Genomic DNA, 26903 nt, shown 5'->3' with positions numbered 1-26903 from the left:
CTGTGTCTGAATCTGTTCAACATCAGCCTGCGGGGAGTGTACATTGTCATCAGATGTACTCAATCCCACATCACACCACACATGTCACAGGGGCAAGAGTCTTCCTCACTTGGTTGAGCTTAGCCTTGTGACTTGTATTGGTCAATGAAATTAGTATAGACCCGGTCTCTTCCGTACGTAAGAAGAGAATTTGGATATGCATTGTTTACTCAGGAGAAAAGCTTGCCCCACATGCTGCTGCTCATCATATGCCCCAGCATCAGAGACATTTGGAGCAGACTTGAAACTGACTTATGTTATAGACTTGAACACAGCTAACGGCAAGGTTGTCCACCATTATTATATCCTTCAAGTAATTATGCATTATTTTGACAGTAAACCTCATTAATATAGCCTGTCAGTGGGAATGCATGCTACAGGGGAACTTGATCCAGTAAACAATCCATTAAAATGCATTCTTCCCCACCCATAGTGTAGAGCGAGCTATCCGCGGGAAGTAGCTATTCAGCTACAGACTGCAGTTTCTTTGCACCCAGGTGAAGCCATGTGATGTGTCTGATCACATGAATGGGTCAATGGAAGTGACGTGTGTCTCTTCAAGGTCAAGGTGATTCAGAAGCCATGCTTTTCCCATTCGGCCAGCAAGACGGCGATGACTGAGTAGTCCCACAACCACTGGAGAATTTTGTGTGCCTGAATCGCCACAAAAGGAAAGTCCACTCCAGACCATAAACATCCACGTTTGAACACTCTATAAGCAAGAACAAAATTACTATTTTGTTTAGCCACTAAAATTCAGTTTGCAGCAGATGTAATATGTTTGCATGTAATAGAATTATATGTACTACATAATTATTAAAGAACACACATAGGATTATTTCAGAGTAGAGAAAAGTTTATGTTCACTTAAGAGAATGTTCCTCAAAAGAGAATGTTTACTTTTTAAAAAGCTAGCTTTCCAATATGGTGACATTTTAAATGTATTCTGATGAGTAAACTTAACAAATGTTTAGGTGTTCTAGCTGATGAAGAAAAGATTAGTAAAAAGATTCCTGTTTTCAGAGTGTTTATGTACTCGTCAGACAATAAATAATCATAACAAACAAACCAATTACGTGATGTGAGGAGGTAACACTGCTGATAGAAACAAAGAGAAGGATAAGGACTGTTGGGGTGTGTTGTCAGGATGTGTATTCGTGTAGCAAGGGAGAGATCCATTCCCTAATATTTAGATGATGGTTGGTTGAGATGAATGGGAATGGAGGGAGAGAGGAACATCCTCAACCAATCTGCCAGCCATATCCCTCACTAGCTCCCAAGGTGATTCTAGAAATTCTAGGGTTCCTATTGTCCTCATATCAGCTCTGAGTGATTTTGACTGATGTGATCATTAGGAAAAGGAAGAAGAAAGAACTCTTCAGGTTTAACACTTTGTATCGCAGGGGTTCTCTGTGGATAGAATGAGGAGACCCTTCCATACTGTGGAAGCCTGCGGTGGCATCCATTGGCACTCATACCAGACCTTTCAGTCACACCATTTACCATTCATAACTACATGGATGGATCTTACGTCTGAGGTTTTAATGATCTATAAAGATCAAATATGTTAGTATTAACCTAAGACTTGACTGAAAGATTACAATAACAAAGAATCTTTGGTTGTGATGGCAACACTAAAATAAGAATCAGGCCCGGGTCAGTTTGGTTCAGCAGTTAGAGCATTGGCCTGTGGTCCAGAGAGACTCGGGTTTGGTTCCTGCTAAGGGCATATACTTTGGTTGCAGTTTGTACCCAGCTCCGGTAGGGGCAGTGTGGGTGGCAACCATTCGATGTGTCTCTCCCACATCAATGTTTCTCCCCCCCCTCTCTCTTTCTTTCTCTCTCTCTCTCTTCCTCTTTCTCCCTCCCACTCTATCTGAACAAAAAATGGAAAAATGTCCTCGGGTGAGGATAATAAAATAAAATAAAATAAAATAAAATAAAATAAAAATTAGGCACATGACAGGAAAAAAGGTGTTGTTTGCTCAAATTTGACCCTACCTTTTTCTACATATAATTCCATAAAAAGAAGGAAAAGGTAATAAAATACAAATCCAACTCAGGTGCACAAAATGTATTTTTAAGACATAAGAAACAATGCTGGTTTCCCCCTCTCACCTAACTATATGTATTCTGGCTCCTCACACCTCCTCCCAAATGGCTGGCTAAAACATATGTCCTTCTGGAATAAAGCTTGAACACGATTATTTTCTTCTACAAATTATCCTCTAAAAAATCACTCCAAAGCATTAACATATTTTGTATAGAAAATAAATAAAGACAAAAAATTGTGAAGTAAAACTGGGAAGTGCTCACAGTTTCTGGAAGCTGCTATAATATTGCATTTAAGAAGCTGTGATTATTTCACAAATGCTGCTTAAAATTCCCATGATCTGTGCACTAGCTGTTACCAAGATGAATGTTTTTGATGACAGTTTTATAGGTGTTTTTGTATTGGAAATTTTGTTTATACTACAAATATTTTATATTAAGCCACAAGAAAGAGAAAACTTGAGCTACTTTAGAGTATGTCTTGCTTAGCTAATTGTTTTTACTGCAATTGGAAAATGAAAATTTTGATATAAAAGATGATTTAGCAATGGAGGCTAAGGAATACGATTATTATAGGGTAATGCCTACTTTTTTCACTTTTAAGAAATGCTTTGTATTTATCTTTTAATCCTTAATAAAATTTGATCAACTTTTCACCTCATTACAAAGCCCAAAATGGAAAACATGCACCTTTTTTTTTATTTGGGAATCTTTAAAACAATGATTATGTTCGTGAAAGTTAAAAGTGAAGAGTTCTTGTCCATATCTTCTTTGAAGCCTAGGTAATAACATATTTCTAGTGCAAAGGATCAAGACATATAAAGGCACCTTTCACTTTAGAATCCATCCTCCAAGCTTCTGAGATTTAATAGCCTCTTCCCTTTGCTCCCAAAGGATGGTCGTGGTTTCCAGCAACTGCTGCTTCTGGGGTATTGTCTGTGTCCTCTGTCTGCATTTGCAGTGCATCTGTATCTGTTAACTCTGTTCCTTATATTAAATTATCTGGTTTTAAATATCAAATATAATTTCTAAATTTGTATCTGGACACTAATACCACAGCAAGTAGGAAAGTTTGAAAATATGAAGAAATTTTGGAGAATTTTCCACTGAAAAGAGCAAAGGGGGGAAATTGTGTGGGAAGTGAATGAAAAGCAGAGAAGCAACACATGTCTATGGAATAGAAGGTAGGGTTCCAACTACTTTATAAATGTTTCAACCATTAAAATGAATGTGTTGATGCCTAGGACAGTGTCTTATACTTTTGCTTGTTTAACCTCCAAAGGTTTAACACATTTTGCCTTGCATATCTACATTTATTGTGATGGGTTGATTAATTCTTGGAGCAGAAGAGCAAGAAAGTCTATGAAAGACCAAAGGACAGATATTACATACAGTGTCACTTTATGCTGTATACATACTTTCTCCCAAACAGAGTTAGACATTTGTAAATGACCTTTGCCCTTCCAGTCTGTCTGCTTCCTGCATGCACTGAAGACCTGCTGAAGAAGGTCACACAAAATCATCATAATAGATTTTTGTTATTTTCTGTTATGTTTATGAGTACAGCTCACTCAGTTACTCAACACTGACACAAAATATTATTGTCTTTCCAATTCCCATAATGACAGTCTTACATCTCACATTTCTTTCCTAACCAAATTTAAAGATATCACACTGTTTTGTTTAAAAAAATAAATAAAAGCAACCTATCATAGTCACGTTAGTGGCCCTCCCAGTGAACTTTACCTCCTGGCATGCATGACTTTATAAGCCTCTCTCACACTGACTCTGGTTTCACCATGTGACTTTCTTGGCCAATGAGGATGTTAGCAAGGATGACACAAGCATAAGATGAATAAATACTTGAATATCAGGCGTGTCCTCTTGGAAATGCATGCTCTTGGAAGCCAGCTGCCATGCTGCAGAGATAGACTAGTGAATCATGAGAAATCAAGTGAAGAGAAACCCTGGAGGTCGAAAGACCATCTTCTAGCCAAGCTCCCAGCTGAATATCGTAGCAGGAGTGACTTCAGCTACACCACATAGAGCAGAATCACCCAGCTGAGTCCAGTTGAACCCCTCAGTACTGAGAAATAATAAATCATGGTTCAGCCACAGAATTATCAGGTGGTTTGCCACATACCCACAGGTAACTTCAACACCACTAGAGAGAAGTTTCGTCTCATTCTCATGACCAAATTAACACAGAAACCAGAATTTATACCCATCTCTTCACTACTTGTCTTTGAGCAGAGAGGAAAAGGTGCTAATCCCATCAAAGAACAAGTTGAGCTTTAAATCTCTTCCTTTGTCAGTTTGTCAGGGACTTTCCTCCTTTGAACACCTTCGATCTCATCATCATCAGTTTTCCCCTTTCTTTTGGATCTTTCTCATCATAATACTGTGATGTTCTTGTTCCTCTCATAATTCATACAAGCATGTACATATACAATTACCCTGGGGCCTTACCTCCTTCAAGTTACCTCCCCATTTTTGTTTCTTTTTATAGCCAAACTTCTAAAAAAATTACATTGTTATTTCTCTTTTTCCATATAGTCCATTTTCTCTTCAATCCCCCTTTAATTTGGCTTCTGCCTCCACCAGTCCCCAAATTATTATCTGAATCACCAGTGACCTCTGTATTGCCAGATCAAATAGACACATTTCTGCCCTCAACTTAGTTAAACTCTCAACAACTTTTCACCATTCATCACTATGTCTTTTTCTCTTGGCTTTTAAAGTATTTCATGTTTTCCTCCTAACTTACTGGCTACTTTTTCTCAGTTTCCTTATACTTGACTTAATCTGAGTTACTCTTTCTGCAATAAATGCATGCCCTGTCCAGGTCAATTAAGAAATTGTTTCTAGCCCCTCTGATCATCTGCTTTCTCTCCTAAGGTGATTCTATCTAACTTAGTGGCTAAATGTCATCTTTACTTTAATGACAACCAAATCTATATCACTAACTCACTTTCCAGAGGATTATATACCATTGTTTACTTTTTATCTCCACCTAAATATCTGCCAAGCATCTCAAGTATGGCAATGTGAAACTCAGATCTTTCTTAATCTTTCCAATCTCATGACACCATCAGATACTCATTTGCTTAATCTAGAATCATAGGAGTTATGTTTGATTCTCTAATAAGTTCTTTAAATAAACATTTAATTGAGCAGTCACCAACACCAAATACACATTAGGTTAGTATTATTTTTGTCCTACAGGAGTTCACTGCTTAGAGTTGAAAATAGACACATGAATGGTCAATTACAATATAATTGGGAAAACGGTATCTAGAGACCAGAGAAAACATGCCCATAAGCAAACAGATAGGATTCAAGTACTATTCTAATAAGTGGCAAAAACTATTTCAAATTGGAGAGTTCTGAGAAAGTTTGTTTTAATTACAGAACCATTCAGAATCTTATTTGCCTTATTACTTGAAGGTAAATGAACAAGTTAACTCACAATTATCCCTTAGAAGAAGAGGTCTCAGGTTTTAAATAAATGTTTTCAGAAGCATTTCCTAGTGTAGACCTCTTGTAGGTCTGTGGATTTGGATTTTTCCCTTCCTTATCAGATGTCTCCAAGTTATTGTCTCCTCACTGTTCCCACAGAATATGGTCACGAAACCCATTTTATTTCTTTCTCTCTACATTCCTGTTTTGCTCATCTTTAGCACACAGTAACTTTAGAGGTGCAGGGGACTTGACATCTCCAGTAAACCCCCTACTCCTCAGAGACACATGAGTGTTACGTAATTGAGTAATGAGGTGCACTGCATAATTAATAGACATTTTTATTTTAAGCATTTACAGTGGTGATAACTTGAGTATTAAAAAAGCTATATGCATCTTTCACATATCATATTTCACTGAAGAAATTCTAGGAACAGATTAAGAACCACAGACAATTTTACTTATTTAGTGTGATGGTCTCTGGATGTGGGAGAGTTAAAGGAAAATAATGTTGCTTCATTTGGAAAAGTATTAGGAAGTAATAATGAAGCATCTTTCATTGTACCTGTATGGGTTGGAAATGCCACAGATAGTATTGAGAATTGCAAAGAATTTCTCCCCAATTCAATAAATACTCCAGAATAAATAATTACTGGTAACAGATTTAAATTGGTATATAATAGTAAACAGACAAACATAAAAACACACAACAGTTTATAAGCATGATCTCAACTATTATTAGATAATATATCTCTAATGAGTAAACATAATATTAATCTCTGCAGCTTTATTTCCAAATAAATGAAGGTCAACTTCAATATATATTTCTTAAACATAGCATGTTTCAGGAAATTTAGTAGGGATATAAAGGCGAGTAAGATCTTTAAGCTTAGAGAAGAACGTAGTCTTACCAAAACAAATACAAAAACAAAAAACATCAATGCCAAGTGTGCCAACCTTCAGTGGAAGCATCAAATAGAATGCCTAATTCCAGAAAAGCACTCTCTTGGGAGGAGATGGATACATCTTCACTCAAGGAGGTTTGGGGCAGGAATGTAAAGAATGTGAGAAATTATCCAAGAGCAGCATTTCAACACAGGTAGACTATGAGCAATGGCAAAGGGCAAGAAGGGAGGGATGCATTTGGAGGGTGGAAGGGAACACTGAGCTCCAGGCTGTGGGTAGAGCCCCGCTGAGAGGGGTAAGTAGGGCTGGAGAGGTTTAGGTGTGCAGGGCAAGTTGAGAGCTTGGGGTGCTCTGGAGGGGGGCCTTTATTTCATATACATTCTATACTAAATTTGAATTTTAGAAACATGAAAGTTAAATACAACCTTTTGCATTTATTTACTTGATGAGATCGCTGTGGCAGTTATGTATATAACTTAAGGATCTATAGATCTTTTACTGAAACTCATTCTTGATTTATGGTCTTCCAGATTGCAATAAAAAATGTAAATGTAATCAACAGCACACATTTAATGAGTTTTAATCTATAAAGAGTACTAGGATCCTTTTCTCACAGATCAGTTTTCACACTGTATTTCTAAATATATCTACATCTATATGCCTGTCTGTCTATATCTATATACCTATATTGCTATATAGCTATATCTCTAGTTTGTAATAAAAGTGATTTTATGAGTAATTGCTCCAACTGAGAAGGTAGCACTTCTCTTTCTCATCAAGTCCACTTCTACCTTGATCTGAGCAACCTTGGTGTAATCAATCATAGTCTCTCATCGGTATTACTGCAAGAGCCCCCGAATGGTCTCCTTGATTCTATATCTGACTTCTCAGAGTCTAGCCTCACCACAGTCACTGCAGTGATTCTTTTCCAATACATAATTCCACCCGCCTTTCTTCCCCACCCCTCTCAATGACTCCCTAGGATGCAAAGCATGAGGGTGAACTACAAGGAAGGTCCTACAGGGTCTCACCGTTTTTATCTTCTCTGACCTCGTTTCCTGCTCTTGTCCTGTTTACCCACAATACTCCCCTCACACTGACCTCCTTGCTATGCACCTCCTGCTTTGGGACTTTGAAGCAACTATTGTTTCCACTTGGAAACTCAAGATATCCACCTAAGTCACATCCTCACCTCCTTACTGTCTGTGCAAGTGATCAGTGGACCCTCAAGTCATCCTCTTCTCCTGCTTGTGACCAGGGGTCTAGGTTCTTTCAACATTTCCTCCTGGGCCAGCTGGCACAACCTTGAGCTTTGTCAGTAGAGGATACTGGAGAGGCACTGTGGTGGAGGAGGGTTTCACTTCCCAGCCGTAGCAGCTCACTAGCCAAGCTCATGCAGAGCAGGTGGCTTCCTCATGTCCAGCTCCTACAGAGAACACTGTTTCTCTATCACTTGACTCCTAAATCCCCTAAAAGCCATCATGTGTCTTCAGCAATGCCTCCGACCCTGGGAGGTCTTGTAGTGAAGTACCTCTGATGGGAAACTACTATGAGCAATTTTCCCTAACACCTTAGATGGTGGTTTTCCAGCAAGTTAAAAAAAAAAAATCCTGCAATTGACATTCTGTAAAATTCACTGAGAAGAAGGATTCAATACAAGAAGAAGGATTTGGGCTCCCCTAAGCTCCTTTTGATTCTTCTTAGTGTTCGGCTGTTGTCATTAGATGAAGTTGTCAGAAAGCAGAGATTTCCAGAGGGTGATCCGTCCCCATGTTTGGCTCCATATAATCAACTTAATGTAATACATATTAATAGCAAAAAAGAAATTAAGAAGAGTTTGCTTTAAATGACTGCCTTCCCACTTAACAGGAAAAAATCACAGAAAGCAATATGTATCATAAAAACTGTCAGTACAGACACAGGGCCATGAAATGAAAGCACTCTTCCGCAATAAGTATATGCTTCATTGAGGTCAATTAAAGGCAAGACTTACATGCACATGCAATCACTCTGCCTTTAAAAAATGGCTTTACACAGTCTTCTCAAAGGTAGAGTAAAACACTGCTCAAAAGCTGGGTGCATGTGGAATAGCAAAACAATTAATCTGAGAGAATATACCTGGCTTATAGGACGACTGCAGGGATGGCTAAGAGACACCCAGAAATATAGAAGAATAGGAAAGATTAAAACTAACTTCCAAAAGTTACTTAAGGGAAAGAAATCTCAACTCTCTATTGTCTTAACTGAGACACTTGTGTTTTGTTTTGTTTTGTTTTGTTTTGTTTTGTTTTGTTTTGTTTTTAAACCTTATCTAAATGGCATAAGCTAACCATTCATTGATTAATAACATGAAGATAAACTAAAAGTTACATGGTGCCAATAACACATTACAGCTTGTCAACGGTCTTCATTGCCACCACCCATAATTAATGTGTGTCCTCCTAAGATTCGGAAATGTAAAGCGATGGAGGAAATATAGTGTAATGTTTTACAAACCTAAGAGCAAGCAGACAACCATCTCATAGTTTAAATCATTCAGAGTGGTTACTGTATTGTAAACAAGGCTGGGACCGCAGTGATGGATGGATGGCCAATGCACTAGCTCTCTGAGGATCATGAATCACTGTGCTTTTCCTCTAAGCTCTTCAAACGCCTGGACTTCTTTCGACATTAAAGATGCTTGAAAGTGCATTAACTCTTTGTATCAATTAGTCTTCTGGAAGACTCATTTGTGAAATTGCACGTTTAAGGGCCAGACTGAAGTAGAAAGAAACAGAGGATAGGAAAGGGCTTTGTAGAGAAGTAAATGAGGAAGAGGATGTGTAAGAAAGGCAGGCTATGAACTCATTTCCTCCGTTTTCTGTACAAAATCTTAGTCCTTTAATAATTTACTACATTACTCCTTAGTGCTTTAGTATTAATTGCATAGTAAATCCCCATTCAAGTTTGAGGCCAGACAAAAGCAGAGACCATGGAAAAGTTGCAATGAGGGTGACATTAGTAACTCCCACATACTTCCTGGTGCCCATTTATCCATAATTGAAAATTGACGCAATATTGCTATTCAGAAGTGGCATGACTTGGGAACATGGAGTCTCATCTTTATTTGTCATAAAAAATTTACTCATCATGCAGGCAGAGGTACTTAGTGTACACTATTATCACCAATCACTACAATCCTGGGGTTCTGGAGAAATCCACAGGCCAAAGCACTGAGGAGCATCATAGCAGTACCAAGCTACTGTCCATTGTCTAGCCCCCATCCACCTGTCGTTTTAGGGGACCGTGACCGTGCTGGGTCAAGCTAGCCTATTAGGTCCACAAGCGGCTCACAAACTAGGAAAACTGGTAACAAGGGTCAAACAAACACCATTTTAGTGTCAATATTTTACTTGGATCTTTATGTTCTAGAAGTTCTTTGGTGTAGGGCTGCAGGACAAAGGAATGTGTTTACTCATGTTTCACAGGTAAGGCTGAAACAACAACAACAAAAAATATTTTTCCTCTTTTGCCTAGCTAGTGTGGTTCAGTGATTGAGCATTGTCCCAAGGACTAAGAGGTATTGGTTCAATTCCCAGCTAGGGCACATGCCCGGGTTGTGGGCTCAATCCCCAGTGTGGGGCATGCAGGAGGCAGCTGATCGATGTTTCTCTCTCATATTGATGTTTCTATCTCTCTCTCCCTAAAAAATCAATACAAACATATATTTTTAAAAAAGATGAGCAAAAATGTTCCCACTTTCAACTCAATAAAGTAATCAAAGCATTTTGCAGCAGGAATGACTTCCATTAGATGGGAAAAAGGAAAGTCAAACAGGGAACTAGAGAGGGGAGTGATAGTTTACCCCATTTATTTACCAATTGCTTAGATTGTCTTGTGCTATTTATATTATTCTGATGAATTATAAATTACTTCTTGCATTGCTGATTATTCACCAGTTGACGTCTGAAATATCCAACCACATAGTTGAATAGTTTCTAGGAAAACAATATAAACATATTCTCCTTTGCATCTGAGCAGGCAGATTTCTAGGCTGGTCTCCTGCAGTCTAGCCCTCTGCGACTTTTGTAATTTCCTTTCCTTGAGTGCAAGAGGGACTCTGAATAGGAGGGTATTTTTGTCCAGTGATTAAGTTACAGACTATGGAAAAAAGGTGAAGAGATTTTCCAGTTATAATTATGTTTCCTAATCTGTTGACTCTGAGTTCATCAAAAGGCAGGTTATCCTGGGTCAGCTATTGAAAAGAAGATCCTGGCCTTCCTTCCCTGGAGGGAAAGAATCCAAGTGCGCGAGTCTGTCTCCTTTGCCCTTGAAGAAATAAGCTATCATGTGCTCCACAACCTCATAGACATGAATTCTGCCAACAACTAGGTGAAAGGACCCTACTCAGCCCCAGTCGGCACTTAGAGGGCAGCCTTGGGCAACCCTGCAAAGACCTTCGACTCACAGAAACTGTGAGACAATAAAGATGTGGTATTTTAAGGGACAAAATTTGTGTCAACTTGTTACACAGCAATTGGACACCTTTCAAATCAATGCCTTGATCACAGCTCAGTAAATTGGGTTTATTGGGTTCTGATGGAAGAATCCATCTGAGCCAACAACATGGACAAAATTCCTCTTATGAATCAGAGACACTGAGACAAACAAGGTCAAATTCAAGCTATTAGTAGAAGCATGATGGGTGGGACCAGTAAGGAGGCAGGGTCGTTTTTGGACTAGAATTAATAACCATGACAAAGTCTGGGAGCTCTGTTTCATGATGATTTGACTTACAAACTTTCATTCACAGCCTCAGGGTACGTTTAGAAAAAGATGACACACAGTAGATGTGCAACTCTATCTCCATCTGAGCAGCGCCTGGTTTGACAGATGGTTTTGACACTGGGAAGCCTTGGGGCTTGGGATTCTGTCAACCTGGAAAGAGAAACCCAGGAATATGGGCCTTCAGTGGTAATTTCCCACGTCTCTCCCATAAAACAAACTAGGATGCACACTAGAACACTACAAAATGTCAAAATGATGAAGACTTGGAGAGCTTGTTTTCCACTTTGTGTTTTATTAGTGCCCTGCCAAACGGGGCTTTGCATACTCCTTGGGTGCACCCAGGGAGGTACTAGTGTCACTTGGGTTGTGAAGGTTGACCCGAAACAGACATGTTGCGGTCATCAACAGGAGCAATTCAAATGGCCACCCGTAAAGGTGAAAAAGGAAGGGCCCTTTTAGGAAAAGCTCCACACACATTCATTAAGAGCTAAGCAGACATCTGAAAGGCCTCATTGGTTGGCATTTTCCAAGGATCCATCAACCAGACGTTCACCTTGAAGGTCTGGTGGAGAAGTCTGGAAAGCTGCTGGCACTGCCCTAACCACCCTCCACTACTTGAGACTGCAGCCCTGCGCTGAGGGCCGAGGACAGCAGGGTTACTGCAAACCTACTCTAAGCTTTGTGCTTTGCTCATGCATTTTACCCCACAACTTGGTAAGGATTGCTTTCCCACTGCGCCATAACAAGTTATCACAAACACAGCAGCTTAAACACCAATACCCCTCAGTGGCTCACAGGTCCATAAATCATAAGTCTAGGCACAACCGAACTCAGAAGGCTGGGTTCCCTCCTCAGGCTGACGTCAAGGTGGCTTCCAGGCTGATGTCTTGTCTGGAGGTTCTGGGGAAAATCTACTTCCAAGGTCATCATTGCTGTTGGCAGATTTCAGTTTCTTATAGTTACAGTTATAGGATGGAGGTCCCTGTTTCCTTGCTGGTGTTTACTAGGGGTTATTCTCAATTCTTAGAGGCCACCCACATTCCTTGCCACATGGGCCCCTTCATCTTCAAGCCAACAATGATATACTGGTTCCACGGAATATATAGTGTGAGTACCCCAAGGAGTGGGGAATCTTTGGTAGCATCTTCAATTCCACCTACCACATAGGATTAGTGTTTCCATTCCCACTTTACAGATGAGGAAACTGAGGCAGAGAGAGAGAGAGAAAGATATGTTGGCAGTGCTGACCGGAAACCAAATTCTGCTTGCCTTGTAAGCCATGTTTTTCTAATATATCATGCCGAGTTGTAAAGGGAATAATCATTTAAATATATATATATATTTAATAATATTTATATATATATATATGATCACCTGATAACGTATCAGAGATCTGTGCTAGTCACTGAGAAAGCAATATGAACATACGATTGGTTCTGACTGGTGCTGACTTAAGTTCCCAAACGCATCATGTGTTTGCCTCCTCTGTCCTCAGGTTGCTTTTGAAGCTCTACATTGACGGAAAATCAGAGTCAGGCACCTTTAAACTATGAACACCAAATAGCAAAAGAGCAACACGTAGCCTCTGTAGGAAAAGTCACATTATTAAGATGTGTTAAACTAGTTCTTCTAGAGCTAAACAACTAATTACATGGGGGATGCTCTCACGGTTGTCATGACAGATTTTCTGGTTTCTAGAAAGGATTTCTTTGAACCAGGGCTCGTTTCATACTGTGTACAAAAGAATATAGGCTGAGTTGGAAAGTTGGAAGGAAAATTAGTATTAATACAAAGGAAAGGATTGATTCTGTTCAATTTACCACTGGATTCCAGGCAGGTGTTCCAAGTATTGGAAAAATAAATGGAGGCATAAAAAATATTACTAGAGGCTGTAACTTCCTTTAAAAAAATTTTTTTTATTGCTTTTTTTAGAGAGAGAGGAAAGAAGAGAGAGATAGAAAAACTGATGTGAGAAACATCGATAAGCTGCATTCTGCACACCCCTCACTGGGGATCGAACCCAAAACCCAGGTATGTGCCCTGACCAGAAATAGAACTAGGACCTCTCAGTCCATGGGACAATGCTGAACTCACTGAGCCACAACTGCCAGGCTGCAACTTCCTTTGTAGGTCACTTGAAGGAAGAATTTGTGTGTGTGTTTTTAAGGCAATAACCATATGATGAACTTAGTGTTCCTCCCTTGGTTCTGGTTCAAAGAGAACATTTCATATTTCTAAGGAAAATCATGATTCCAAATATTCCTGAAGGTATTCCAATTTTTGATTCACATATATAACTCAACTAAATATCTCTAGAAGGTAAAAATCAGAAACCAGGTAAATTATACCAAAGCAAAAATATTTTTTTCATTGCTTGCAAAGACACAGTCATGAAATAATATAATAAATTAAGGGCTGGAAATTACTTGAAGGAAGTGGTCAAAACAAAGAAGTTAAAATATTCAGTGGTTTGCTAATTAATATTGTGCACTTGTAATGAAAACAAAATAAAAACTTAACTAAAAAGTACTAATTTTTTAAGGACTCTAAAGTGTTGCCCTGGACGGTTTAGCTCAGCGGTTAGAGCATTGGCCTGCGGTCCCGAGAGATCCGGGTTTGGTTCCCGCTAAGGGCACGTACCTCGGTTGCAGTTTGTCCCCCGCCCTGGTTGGTCGTGTGGGTGGCAGCCACTCGATGTGTCCCTTTCACATCGATGTTTCTCTCTCACTCTCTCTCTTCCTCTCTCTCCCTTCCACTCTACCTGAACAAAAAAAATGGAAAAAATGTCCTTGGGTGAGGATAAAAAAATAAAAAAATAAAATAAAGTATAGAGGTACTGGAAGATTAATAATAATTTGCATTCCCCATTATATTAAATATTATATGTATGCCATATTATGAAAAGATTGTTACACCTGGAGAATACTTCCTTATGTATTTGGGTCATTATGTAAAATGTTTTAGACTCTAACACGTAGAGAGAGAGAGAGAATGTGTGTGTGTGTGACCTTTATTTTCCTCTCTTGTTTTTTTAAATTTATTTATTTTTGTTACAGATGTTTCTCCTTTTTCCACCACTGATTTCCCCGCCCTGTCTCCAGCTTTGTCGTCCATGTCCATTGTTCATGCATACATGCATATAAGTTCTGTGGTTTATCTCTCCCCCACCACCCCCTCTTCTGAGGATTGTCAGTCTTAACCCACTTCCACGTCTCTGGGACTACCCCATTCCTCAGACTGTTATGTTCATTATATTCCACAGATCAGTGAGATCATATAATACTTGTCTTTCTCTGTTTGGCTTGTTTCACCTAGGACAATACTTTCCAGGTCCCTTCGTGTCGTCTCAAAGGATAAAAGATCTTTCTTTCTTACAGCTGCATAGTACTCCATTGTGTATGTGTACCACCGTTTTTGTTTTTTTGTTTGCTTTTTTGTTTTTATCCATTCATCTACTAATGGACATTTGGGCTGTTTCCAGATCTTAGCTATTGTAAATAGTGCTGCTATAAACTTGGGGGTACATATATTCTTTCTGATTGGTGTTTCAGGCTTCTTAGGGTATATTCCTGGAAGTGGGATCACTGGGTCAAATGGCAGATCAATTTTTAATTTTGTGAGGTAACACCATATTGTTTTCCATAGCGGCTGCACCAGTCTGCATTCCCACCAGCAGTGTACTAGAGTCCCCTTTTCTCCACACCCTCGCCAACACTTGCTGTTTGATGATTTGTTGATGGCGGCCATTCTGACAGGTGTGAGGTGATACCTCATTGTTGTGTTAATTTGTATCTCTCTGATGATTAGTGATGTTGAGCATTTCTTCATATGTCTCTTAGCCATTTGTATGTCCTGTTTGGAGAGGTGTCTATTCAGCTCCTCTGCCCATTTTTTAATTGGGTTCTTTGTCTTCTTTTTGTGGAGTTGTATAAGCACTCTATATATTTTGGAAATCAATCCCTTATCTGATATATCATTGGAAATTATGCTCTCCCATACAGTGGGTTGCTTTTCTATTTTGATGATTGTATCTTCTGCTGTGCAGAAGCTTTTAAGTTTGATGTAGTCCCACTTGTTTATTTTCTCCTTTGTTTCAGTTGCCTTAGGTGATGTATCATTAAAAATTCTGCTACTTATGATGCCTGAAATTTTGTTGCCTACATTTTCTTCTAGGACTTTTATGGATTCATGAGTCACATTTAAGTCTTTTATCCATTTTGAGTTTATTCTTGTGTAGGGTGTAAGTTGATGGTCTAGTTTCATTTTTTTTTGCATGTAGCTATCCAATTTTCCCAACATCATTTATTAAACAGGCTGTCTTTACTCCACTGTATGCTCTTGCCACCTTTCCAAATATTAATTGAGCATATTGCCTTGGGTCCATTTCTGGGTTCTCTGTTCTGTTCCACTGGTCTATACGCCTGTTTTTGTGCCAGTACCAGGCTGTTTTGATTATAGTGGCTTTTATAGTATAACCTGGAATCTGGTAATGTGATCCCTCCAACTTTGTTCTTCTTTTTCAAAATTGCTGTTGCTACTCAAGGTCTTTTTTGGTTCCATATGAACTTTTGAAGTATATTTGTTTTTAATATAAATGCTTCACCAAACCAAACTTTCATGGTATTCAGGTCTATTACACCTATTATCCTAGGTGGTAATTCCATATGTAAAACAGTACTAACATATTTGTATAGCAATTTCTTTCAACTATGCACCTTCATAGGCCTTAGCTCACAGGGTTGTCATAAGGCTGTGAGGAAGGTAGGGCACAATCAATGTTTAGTTCTTTATTGTCATTTGACAGATAAAGACATTTAAAAAAGAGAGACAAAATTTCAAAATGGCAGCAGAGTGAATGGAAGCTACATAGATCATCTCCCAGGACCAAACTGGAATTACAACAAAAATCAAGACAAGTCATTGATAAAAGCAACATAAAAGCACCTGGAGAGTACCCATATAACCAGGGACAGGGAAAAAGGACACTGGATTGAGCCTGGTAGGTCTGTGGAGTCAAGAGAGGTGTCCTGGGAGCCCACAGACAGCAGTAGTTTTAGCTGTGAGCAGCAACTCTGGGGTGAAGATCTCAAGCTGGCTCCATAGTACAGAGGTCCACTAAGTTAGCTAAATTAAATTTAGCTAGAGCCACTCACCTTGGACTCTGGCAGAAGGAGGGCAAACTGACTGTGTGGAGAGACTCAGGATTTGGAGGGCACTGGGAGTTTTCTGCTGAATCACTCCCTCACGGGGCAGTAGATATCTTACTCAATGAGCCCCTTCTCAGAACCCTGGGGAGAAGCAACAGCCCTTCCCTCAGAAATTTAACTCCACCCAGCAGGGCCAGAGTAATGCACATTGAGGCTCATTAACAGCCAGCATCTGCTCCACCCTCTAGAAATCCTCTTACTCTGAACACCTGAGGAAGTTTTTCATTCACTTGAGGGCTATAACTAAAGGCTCATCAAGTAACTGAAACTAATAGCCTCCAGGCAAAAAGCTAGAGGATAACTGAACTTTTCCTTAGCTTGCAAATCTACTGAGGAAAGTAAGACTTGACAGTGGTGTTTAAAGTGGGTCTTCCCACACTCATCTAAACCCAGCAGAGGGAGCCACAAACAGAAGAATACCAATACTCACAGGGAAAATTTGGCAGTCTCCAAAACCCACTGAGACAGCAAAAATGGTGACACAAAGAAAAAAATCCCAAATCAAAGAACAAGAGAACGCTACTGAAGATGAGATAAATGAAATGTAGTAAGGCAACTTATCAGAGGTAGAGTTCAGAGCAATGATCTTGAGGATGCTCAACAGCATGAGTAAGGACCTCAACACCATGAGTAAAGATATAGAAACAATGAATACCAACTAATTGGAAATGAAGAGTAGAGAAAGCTGAGGACCGAATCAGTGAATTAAAAGACAGGGTAGGAAAAAAATCAACCAATCAGGAAAAAAAAAATTAAAAAACAGGAAGACAGCTTAAGAGAACTGTAGGACAACTGGAAACATAACAACATTTGCATTATAGAAGTTCCAGAAGAAGAAGACAATGAGCAAGGGTTAGAGAATATATATGAAGAAATAGTGACGGAAAACTTCCCTAACTTGGTGAAGGAAGAAGGCATTCAAGTTCAAGAAGCACAGAGAACCCCAAGTAAGAAGAACTCAAACAGGCCCACACCAAGACACACAGTAATAAAAATGCCAAAAATTAAAGACAAAGAGAGAATCCTAAAGGCAGCAAGAGATAAGCAACAGGTTACCTACAAAGGAACCTCTATAAGGCTCTCAGCTGACTTCTTAACAAAAACACTACAGGCCAGAAGGGAATGGCATGAAGTAATCAAGGTTGTAAAAAACAAGGATCTAAATCCAAGACTACTCTATCCAGCAAGGCTATCATTCAAAATAGAAGGTGAAATAAAGAGCTTTCCAGACAAAAAAAAAAAAAAAGGCTAAGGGAATATATTAGTGCCAAATCACCACTGCAAGAAATGTTAAAAGGACTGGTGTAGTTAGTGGAAGAAATAGGAAGAAAAATATAACCACAATAATCAAAAATGACAATAAATAAGTACATATCAATAATAACCTTAAATGTAAATGGATTGAATGCTCCAATCAAAAGATGTAGAGCAGTTGATTGGATAAGAAAGCTCATTGTTAAGAAGAGACCCACCTCACAACAAAAGACTCATGTAGGTTGAAAGTGAAGGGATAGAAAAAAATCTTCAAAGCAAACGGAAAGGGAAAAAAAGCTAGGGTAGCAATACTCATATCAGATTTCAAAATAAAGGCCATAACTAGAGACAAAGAAGGCCACTACATAATATTGGAAGTATCTATCCTACAGAAAGATATAACCTTGGTAAACATATATGCACCCAATATAAGAGCACCAAAACATATTAAAAACCTTCTAGAGGCCTTCAAAGGAGAAATCGACAGCAATACAATCATAGCAGGGGCCTTCAACACCCCACTGACATCACTAGATAGATCCTCTAGACCAGTGCTTCTCAACCTTCCTAATGCTGCGACCCTTTAATACAGTTCCTCATGTTGTGGTGACTGCCAACCATAAAATTATTTTTGTTGCTACTTCATAACTAATTTTGCTACTGTTATGAGTCACCATCAAAAATATGTTTTCCGATGGTCTTAGCCAAACCCTGTGAAAGAGTTTTTTGACCCCCAAAGAGGACATAACCCACAGGTTGAGAACCACTGCTCTAGACAAAAAAATAACAAGAAAACAGAGACTCTAAATGATGCACTAGGTCAAATGGATTTAATAGATATCTACAGAGAATTACATCCCAAAACTGCAGAATTCACATTCTTCTCAAGTACACATGGGACATTCTCAAAGATAAACCACATATTAGGATACAAACTAAGTCTCTACAAGTTCAAGAAGATTGAAATCATTTTAAGCATCTTCTCAGATCACAATGGCATGAAACTAGAAATCAATTACAACAAAAACACTCACAGACATTTGAGCACATGGAGGCTAAACAGCATGTTATTAAACAATGAATAATTTACCAAAGAAATCAAGGAGGAAATTATAAAATTCCTGGAAACCAATGAAAATGGACACACAACAACACAAAATTTATGGGATTCGGTGAAGGCAGTCCTGAGAGGGAAGTACTATCTAACTTCACAACTTAAAGAACTAGAAAGCAAACAAAAACAAAACCCCAGAGCAAGTAGAAGGAAAGAAGTAGTAAAGATCAGAGACAAAATAAATGACATAGAGACCAAAAAAATTTTTTTTCAAAAAAATCAATGAAACAGAGAGCTGATTCTTTGAAAAGATAAACAAGATTGATGGACCCTTAGCTAGACTCACCAAGAAACAAGAGAGAGAACCCAAATACACAAAATCATAAATGAAAGAGAAGTAATAACTGACACCACAGAGTAAAGATCAGAGACAAAATAAATGACATAGAGACCAAAAAAAAAAAAAAAAAATCAATGAAACAAAGAGCTGATTCTTTGAAAAGATAAACAAGATTGATGGACCCTTAGCTAGACTCACCAAGAAACAAGAGAGAGAACCCAAATACACAAAATCAGAAAAGAAAGAGGAGAAATAACAACTGACACCACAGAAATGCAAAGGATCATTAGCAAATACTATGAACAATTACACACCAACGAATTGGATAATCTAAGCGAAATGGACAAATTTCTAAAAACACATAGTCTCCCAAAGCTGAACAGGGTAGAGATAGAAAACTTGAACAGACCAATAACAACTAAGGAAATTGAAGATGTAATCAAGTTTATCCCAGCAAACAAAAGCCCAGGCCTAGAGTACCTCACGGGAGAGTTTTACCGAACATTCAAAAAAGAACTAACACCCATTCTCCTCAAACTCTTCCAAAAAATTCAAGAAGAAAGACTTCCAAACTCATTTTATGAGGCCAGCATAATTCTGATTCCAAAACCAGATAAAGACACTACAAAGAAAAGAAACTACAGGCCAATATCTCTGATGAACATAGATGCCAAAATCTTTAACAAAATATTAGCAAACAGGATCCAGTACTACATTAAAAAAATTATTCACTATGACCAAGTGGGATTCATCCCAGGGATGCAAGGATGGTACAATATTCACAAATCAATAAATGTGATACTCCACATAAACAAAATGAAAGATAAAAACCATATGATTATATCAATAGATGCTGAAAAAGCATGCAGCAAAATCCAGCACCCATTTCTGATAAAAATGCTCAGCAATCTGGGAATAGAGGTATCATATCTCAACATAATAAAGGCCATATGTAAAAAACCTACAGCCAACATCATACTCAATGGTCAAAAATTAAAACATTTCTCTTAAGAAAAGGAACAAGACAGGGATGCCCACTTTTGCCATTTTTATTTAACATAGTACTGGAAGTCTTAGCCACAGTAATCAGACATAAAGAAAAAATAAAAAGGATCCAAATCGGAAAGGAAGAAGTGAAACTGTCATTATCCCCATATGACATGATATTGTACATAGAAAACCCTAAAGACTCCATCAAATATCTACTATATTTAATAAACTAATTTGGTAAGGTAGCAGGATACAGAATTAACATCAAGAAATCAACAGCATTCTTATATACCAATAATGAGCTCACAGAAAGAGAAACTAAAAAAATAATCCCATTTATCACTGCAGCGAAAAAAAATTAAGATACCTAGGAATATACTTAATCAAAGAAGTAAAAGACCTACTTGCAGAAAACTACAGGACATTAAAAAAAGAAATAAAGGAAGATATAAAAAAGTGGAAGCACATACCTTGTTCATGGATTGGAAGAATACTAACATCATTAAAATGTCCATTCTACTCAAAGCAATCTATAGATGCAATGCAATCCCAATCAACATGCCAATGACATATTTTATACAACTAGAACAAATACTTCAAAATCTCATATGCAACCAAAAAAGACCCCGAAGAGCCACAGCAATCTTGAAAAAGAAGGACAAAGTAGGAGGAATCACAATATCAGATATCAGATTATAATACAAAGCCACTGTAATCAAAACAGCCTGGTACTGGCACAAGAATAGGCATATAGATCAATGGAACATAACAGAGAACCCAGAAATTGACCCAAGACATTATGCTCAATTAATATTTGACAAAGGGGGCAAGAGCATACAATGGAGTAAAGAGAGCCTCTTTAATAAATGCTGATGGGAAAATTGGACACCCACATGCAAAAAAATGAAACTAGACCACCAACTTACACCATACACAAGAATAAACTCAAAATGGATAAAAGACTTAAAGGTAACTCATTAATCCATAAAAATTCCAGAAGAAAATGTAGGCAACAAAATTTCAGACATCATACACAGCAGAATTTTCACTGATACAACACTGAAGGCAAAAGAAACAAAGGAAAAAATGAACACATGGGACTCCATCAAACTAAAACGGTTCTGCCCAGCAAAAGAAACAACTGTCAAAATGGAAAGGGAACCCATGTATGGGACAGCATAATTGCTAATGATACATCCAACAAGGGGTTAATTTCCAAAATGTATAAAATGCTCATACAACTCAACAAAAGGAAGACAAAGAACCCAATTAAAAAATGGGCAGAGAACCAAAATAGACACCTCTCCAAAAAGGACATACAATTGGCCAAGAGATATAAAAAAATGCTCAACATCACTAATAATCAGAGAGATGCAAATTAAAAAAACTATGAAGTATCCCCTCACACCTGCCAGAATAGCTGCCATAAACAAATCAGCAAACAACAAGTGCTGGTGAGGGTGTGGAGAAAAGGGGACTCTAGTACACTGCTGTTGGGAATACAGACTAGTGCTGCCACTGTGGAAACAATATGATGTTTCTGCAAAAAATTAAAAATGTATCTGCCACTTTACCTGATGATCCCTCTTCTAGGAATATATTCTAAGAAGCCTGAAACACCAATCAGAAAGAATATATATATATATACCCCTATATTCACAGCAGCACTATTTACAATCACTAAGATCTGGAAACAGCCCAAGTGTACATCAATAGATGAGTGGATAAAAAGCTGTGGTACAGCTATACAATGGACTACTATGCAGCTGTAAGAAAGATCTCTTATCCTTTGAGAAGACATGGAGAGACCTATAGAGTATTAGGCTAAGGGAAATAAGCCAATCAGAGAAAGACAATACCACATGATCTCATTTATTTGTGGAATATAATGAACAAAATAAGCTGATAAATGAAATAGACCCAGAGACATAGAAAAGAGTATGGTTCAGACTGAAAAACCTCAGAGGAGGGGGCGGGGGAGATGGATGTGATAAACCAAAGAACTTATATGCATGCATGCATAACCAATGGACACAGACAACAATGCTGGGGGTAGGGGTAGGTAGGAGGGTGTCTAGAGGCAAAAAGGAGAAACATCCGTAACAAAAATAAATTAATAAAAATTGAGAAAAATAAAATAAAATAAAGATAAAGACACTCTCTCATTGGGTCACTTGCCAAAGTCAATGGCTGAATGTCGATTCTGAGTGCAGTGTCTTTTGCCTGCACCACAGAGCACCTCTAACAATGATGCTACTGAGGAATGGGATGCTTCTTTACCTGAGCAATGGAGATGGTTCATGTGAGGTTTTGTAGTCCCTGCTTTTTCTAGATCATGCATGGTACTCTCATCATTGCTAGTTAACTTCTTTTATTTCATCTAACATTTCCTCAAACAAAGCAGGTCCCACATGGAGGCATAGAAAAGGGCAATGCTCACCAGTTTATCTTCTCTACTCTATGATATATAATTTTAAAAGGTATTATTGTAGATGATCCTAAAGTAAAATAATAAATCTATATTTATAGTGTGGTGAGTTAATACTTTTTAAAAACTAAGTGATACCTCTCTTGGTATATATGATTTTTATTTTGCTTGTGTTCATCAATACACTATTTCCTCCCCTATTCTGAAAGGCTGTTTTGCTAAAAGTCCATTTCTTTTTAACTTTTATCCACAGCAAAGTCATAATCCCTTACTTAAATAGAAGCCGGTTACCATGGAAATCATTCTTATGCCACTGAATCAATATTTTGATTTTGCTAACATTTAATGTAAAAAAAAAAAGACAGACTAAGATTTATGAAAGTCACTTTTCATCTTTGTTATAATTTTGTTAGCTAGAAAAATTGTAAAAAAAAAAAAGCACAATAATGAACTCTAGTTAACTTATGATGATAAAGAATTGAGAATTCGTAAAAGAATAATCTACATATTTATATAATGTTGGCTTTGATTACACACATATGAATGCATACATTTAGACTCAAGACTTTTTCTCCATCTTTGAACGGAGCCCTGATTCCTGTTGTTACAGAAGTCATAACTTGAAAGAAGAGATTGAATGTAACCGTTTTTGCAATTGCCTTTTTATTAAGTGCCCTGAAGAGAAAGTGAAATTTGCATTGAGAATCACTCGTCTATAGAAGTTGACCATTTCTGCACCTGATTCTAAGAGTCCATCTGGTCCACTGACACATTTTTAGAGCTCCTTTTGAAGACAGTTGTTGAAGTTGGGCCTAGCCTTTAATAAACCTCACTGCCCATCAAGTAGTTTTCCAAGTCTAACTGAAGTCTTTGCTGCTGCTGTAATTGTGTCCTGGGAAGAAATAAAGAAAATAGAGTCTCTGTTCCGTTTGATAACTAGCTATTAGGAGCCCTAGATCTTTAGATACTGAAGGGATGGGAAATAATTAGGAACTTCTCCATCTCAGGAATTAGCTGCCTAAAGCACCCCAAATGAATAGTAATCAGTTACGTTTTTAAGACAACTGAATCACCACTCAAGTATTTCTTCTAGGGGAAAGTCATCATGACTCTCAGCTTGTGTTCACTGTGACTACCCTGGGTTCTCCTGCCCAGAGGGATCTATTCTGAAGTATGCATTTGACACTGTTTCCAGGAATGTTTCTAGAAGTGTTATACAGCTTGATAACATGCTCCTCACTGGTTGCTTTCCTTGTGTGCTTCATCTCTCCCCTCCTCTTTGGATGGCTTTTTTTATTCCCTCTTATTCTTGAATCATTCTAGATTATATGCAGGCCCTCTTCATTCAGAGACTACTCTTCCAAAAATTTTTTTCTTTATTGATATTAGAGAGAAAGAGAGAGAGAAATAGAAAGGGAGAAGGAGATAGAAACATCTATTGGCTGCCTCCTGCATGCCCCCAGGATTTGGCTCACAACCTGGGCAGGTGCCCTGACCAGGAATCGAACTGGCGACCTGTTGGTGCATGGGTCAATGTTCAACCACTGAACCACACCATCTGGGCAGGAGACCCCTTTTCTAAATCAGTAAACTTCTTTTGCAAACAATCTAATATAATTGATTACATAATTTTCTGAGAAGCGAGGCAGGAGAGAGGTAATCTCTGGAAATGAGATCGCAGAAAACAAAGAGAAATGAAAGGCACCAGTATGAGAAGAAACCTGAGAACAATATGTAAAACGTTCGAGGGCCCTTTAGTGTATTAACTAGTAAACCAAACACCTAAATTATTTCTAAACGCATGAATGTATTACAAGTTGAAGGACATACTGAAATCTTGAATCATCAGGGGGAAAAAAAAATCAAATACTCTAAGGCAGCAGAAAATTTTGTTATGTAAACACACACACACACACACACAGAGTCTTTGCTGTGTTATTCATCATAGCAAACCAAACTGGAACCAAGCTGAGTATCCATCAAGGAGGCAATGATTAAATAAAGTAGTATAATTTACACTGCTCTCCTTAAAAATGGTGTTTCTTAACAAATTGAATGTCATAGAAAATAGTCACAAGAGAGTAAGTGAAAATATAAAACAATAACTCTATGCACAATGATTTCAATTTTGTAAATACGTGTACCCATGGTATTCACATTTGTACTCTCGCACGCATACACATAACCATGATGTATGTTTGCACATACGGGTAATAAGAAACGTTGAGCACAAGTGGAGATTTTCAATGTAGAATGGATGGATTGGTTTCATCTCCAGGCATTTATTTGTGTTTTTCAGTATGCGCTGAAGTTTTTGTTTTTTGGTTAAATAGGCACCGATATGGAAGAAAGGAGAAATGAGGGTAATGGAAAATATGGGACATGCCTCACGGGCACCCCATCTCATGGACTAGGGAAGAGAGAGAGAGAGAGAGAGAGAGAGAGAGAGAGAGAGAGAGATATTTCATGGGGAACTGAGGAGCCCGGGTGACAAAGAAACCTGCCCAGCTGAAGAAAGGACCGCCTTACTTCCACTCTGCCTCAAACTGCTGTGAAACCTGGTGTGCTGGGGGCTGCGGTGGGCGATGCCAACGACAAACAGGTGGGAGAAGGGATGTGGGACCTGGTACAGCCATGCTCTCAAGCTGGCCACTGGCTGGGCCAGTGGGAACTTTAAAGTGTTTTTCCACAAAGTGTATACAAAAATCTAGATGGGCTTCCCTCAAAGACTACTCTACTACCAAGGGACTCTCCGAAAAACTCAGGAAAGCTGAGTCTTAGTGACTCAAGTAAGGACTAAAGAGCGGATGAGACCCGGGGTTAACTTGACCTAATTTATATTCATAGACCAGCTAGGAGGCTGAGATATATTTGATCTATGTATTTTATAGCTGAGGAAAAATATAGACATTGAAATATATATTCATTCACAGGAAGCAAGTACACCAAAACGTAAAAAAAATAATTAGTTTTAAAAATGACTACAATTTTTTTTTCCTTTATATTTTTCTGCATTATTAGTTTCCCCTAATAATCACATAATACTTCTTTAGTTGTATAAATAATATTTATAATACTTATAAAACAAGACAGTATAAATTTCAGGTATATTTCTAAGCTAAACAATTTCCTAATAATTCGAAGTTCTAAGGGGATCAGAAAACACACATTGCCTTACCTTTCCAATAAATCAAACACCCTTTTCAGTTTGTCTTTTGACAGCATCTCAATAGATCCCCTCCCCCTGGATTCTTCCTTTCTGGGACCCGAGCGAGGTGGAGGATTGTGGGCCCCAGGGAGAAGGCAGATGCTCATTAGTGACGTGTGGCCTGAAATCTGTCCTCGGTTAGGGAGCGTGGGGTGCATTACCTTCAGCGCGCTCCGGGGCTTTCCCGCTCTTACTGGTGGGGGTGCTGTTGACCGTCTCCGACGAAGTGCTCAGCTTGGTGCTCGGGTCCCGCTTGGGCTTAGGAGGCGGTTGTCTCCGTGAGCCACAGCTGCGGTCATCATCTGTGCCCCCAACCGAGTGCAGGGACTGGGACCTCACGGAAAAGCCACTGGCGCAAGGATGGGGGAGTCGGTCTTGGGGAGCAGGCATCGTCATGAATCCCATGCGGAAATGTTTGCCCACGTAACTTCCTTCGTGGCCTCGCCCTCCTTCTCCACCTATGCTGTAAAAGAAAGCAGACGCGGTCCGTGGAGAGATACTGAGCGGTGCTGCACAAGGTCAGGCATCCAGTCATATGTACAATGGGTGCTAGCTCAAACTGAACTCTACAGGGGGCAGAGACATTGTCATTAGCATCAACACATTCCATAACTTGCACTAAATAATGATAGCAGAGCAAATGTAACTAGATTATAATCAGAAATCCTAGAGCATGTCCTGGTATCCTGGTATCCTGGTATCCAGATACTCTCAGAATCCTATTCCAAAGAAAAGGAAAACCACGAAGCACATTTCATCTTGGGCCGCCTCCCTTTACCTGGAGGTAAATTGTGTAAGTGGCTTAGAAAGTAAACAAGAATTCCACCTCAGGGAGGTTAGACTGCCCCTCAGCACATGAGTGAGGCCAAATGCTAGCTCTTGAGCCTCGTCTCCACTTCATCAGAATCACATGGACTTTGGTTAGTGTTGTGGGAAAAACAACCAGCTACAACAAAGCTGTGACAAGGGGGAAGGAGAGAGGAGGGAAATAGGGAGGGAGGAAGGGAGGAAGGAAGGAAGGGAGGAAGGAAGGAAGGAAGGAAGGAAGGAAGGAAGGAAGGAAGGAAGGAAGGAAGGAAGGAAGGAAGGAAGGAAGGAAGGAAGGAAGGAAGGGAGGGAGGGAGGGAAGAAGGAAGGAAGGAAGGAAGGAAGGAAGGAAGGAAGGAAGGAAGGAAGGAAGGAAGGAAGGAAGGAAGGAA

General features: G+C 38.8%; 1 protein-coding gene across 1 annotated transcript in view; it reads right to left on the bottom strand.

The window, feature by feature from the left end:
- NYAP2 (neuronal tyrosine-phosphorylated phosphoinositide-3-kinase adaptor 2) overlaps nucleotides 1-26903 on the bottom strand; it is a 232329-nt gene that overhangs the window by 104099 nt on the left and 101327 nt on the right. The window contains exon 3 of the mRNA XM_036254666.1: nucleotides 25866-26167. Within this exon, the coding sequence (XP_036110559.1) occupies nucleotides 25866-26167 (302 nt within the window). The remainder of the gene's footprint in view (nucleotides 1-25865; nucleotides 26168-26903) is intronic.

Source organism: Molossus molossus, unplaced genomic scaffold (assembly GCF_014108415.1).
Source record: "Molossus molossus isolate mMolMol1 unplaced genomic scaffold, mMolMol1.p scaffold_m16_p_11, whole genome shotgun sequence".
Classification (NCBI taxonomy): Eukaryota; Metazoa; Chordata; class Mammalia; order Chiroptera; family Molossidae; genus Molossus; species Molossus molossus.
This window is presented reverse-complemented; position numbering and strand designations above follow the sequence as displayed.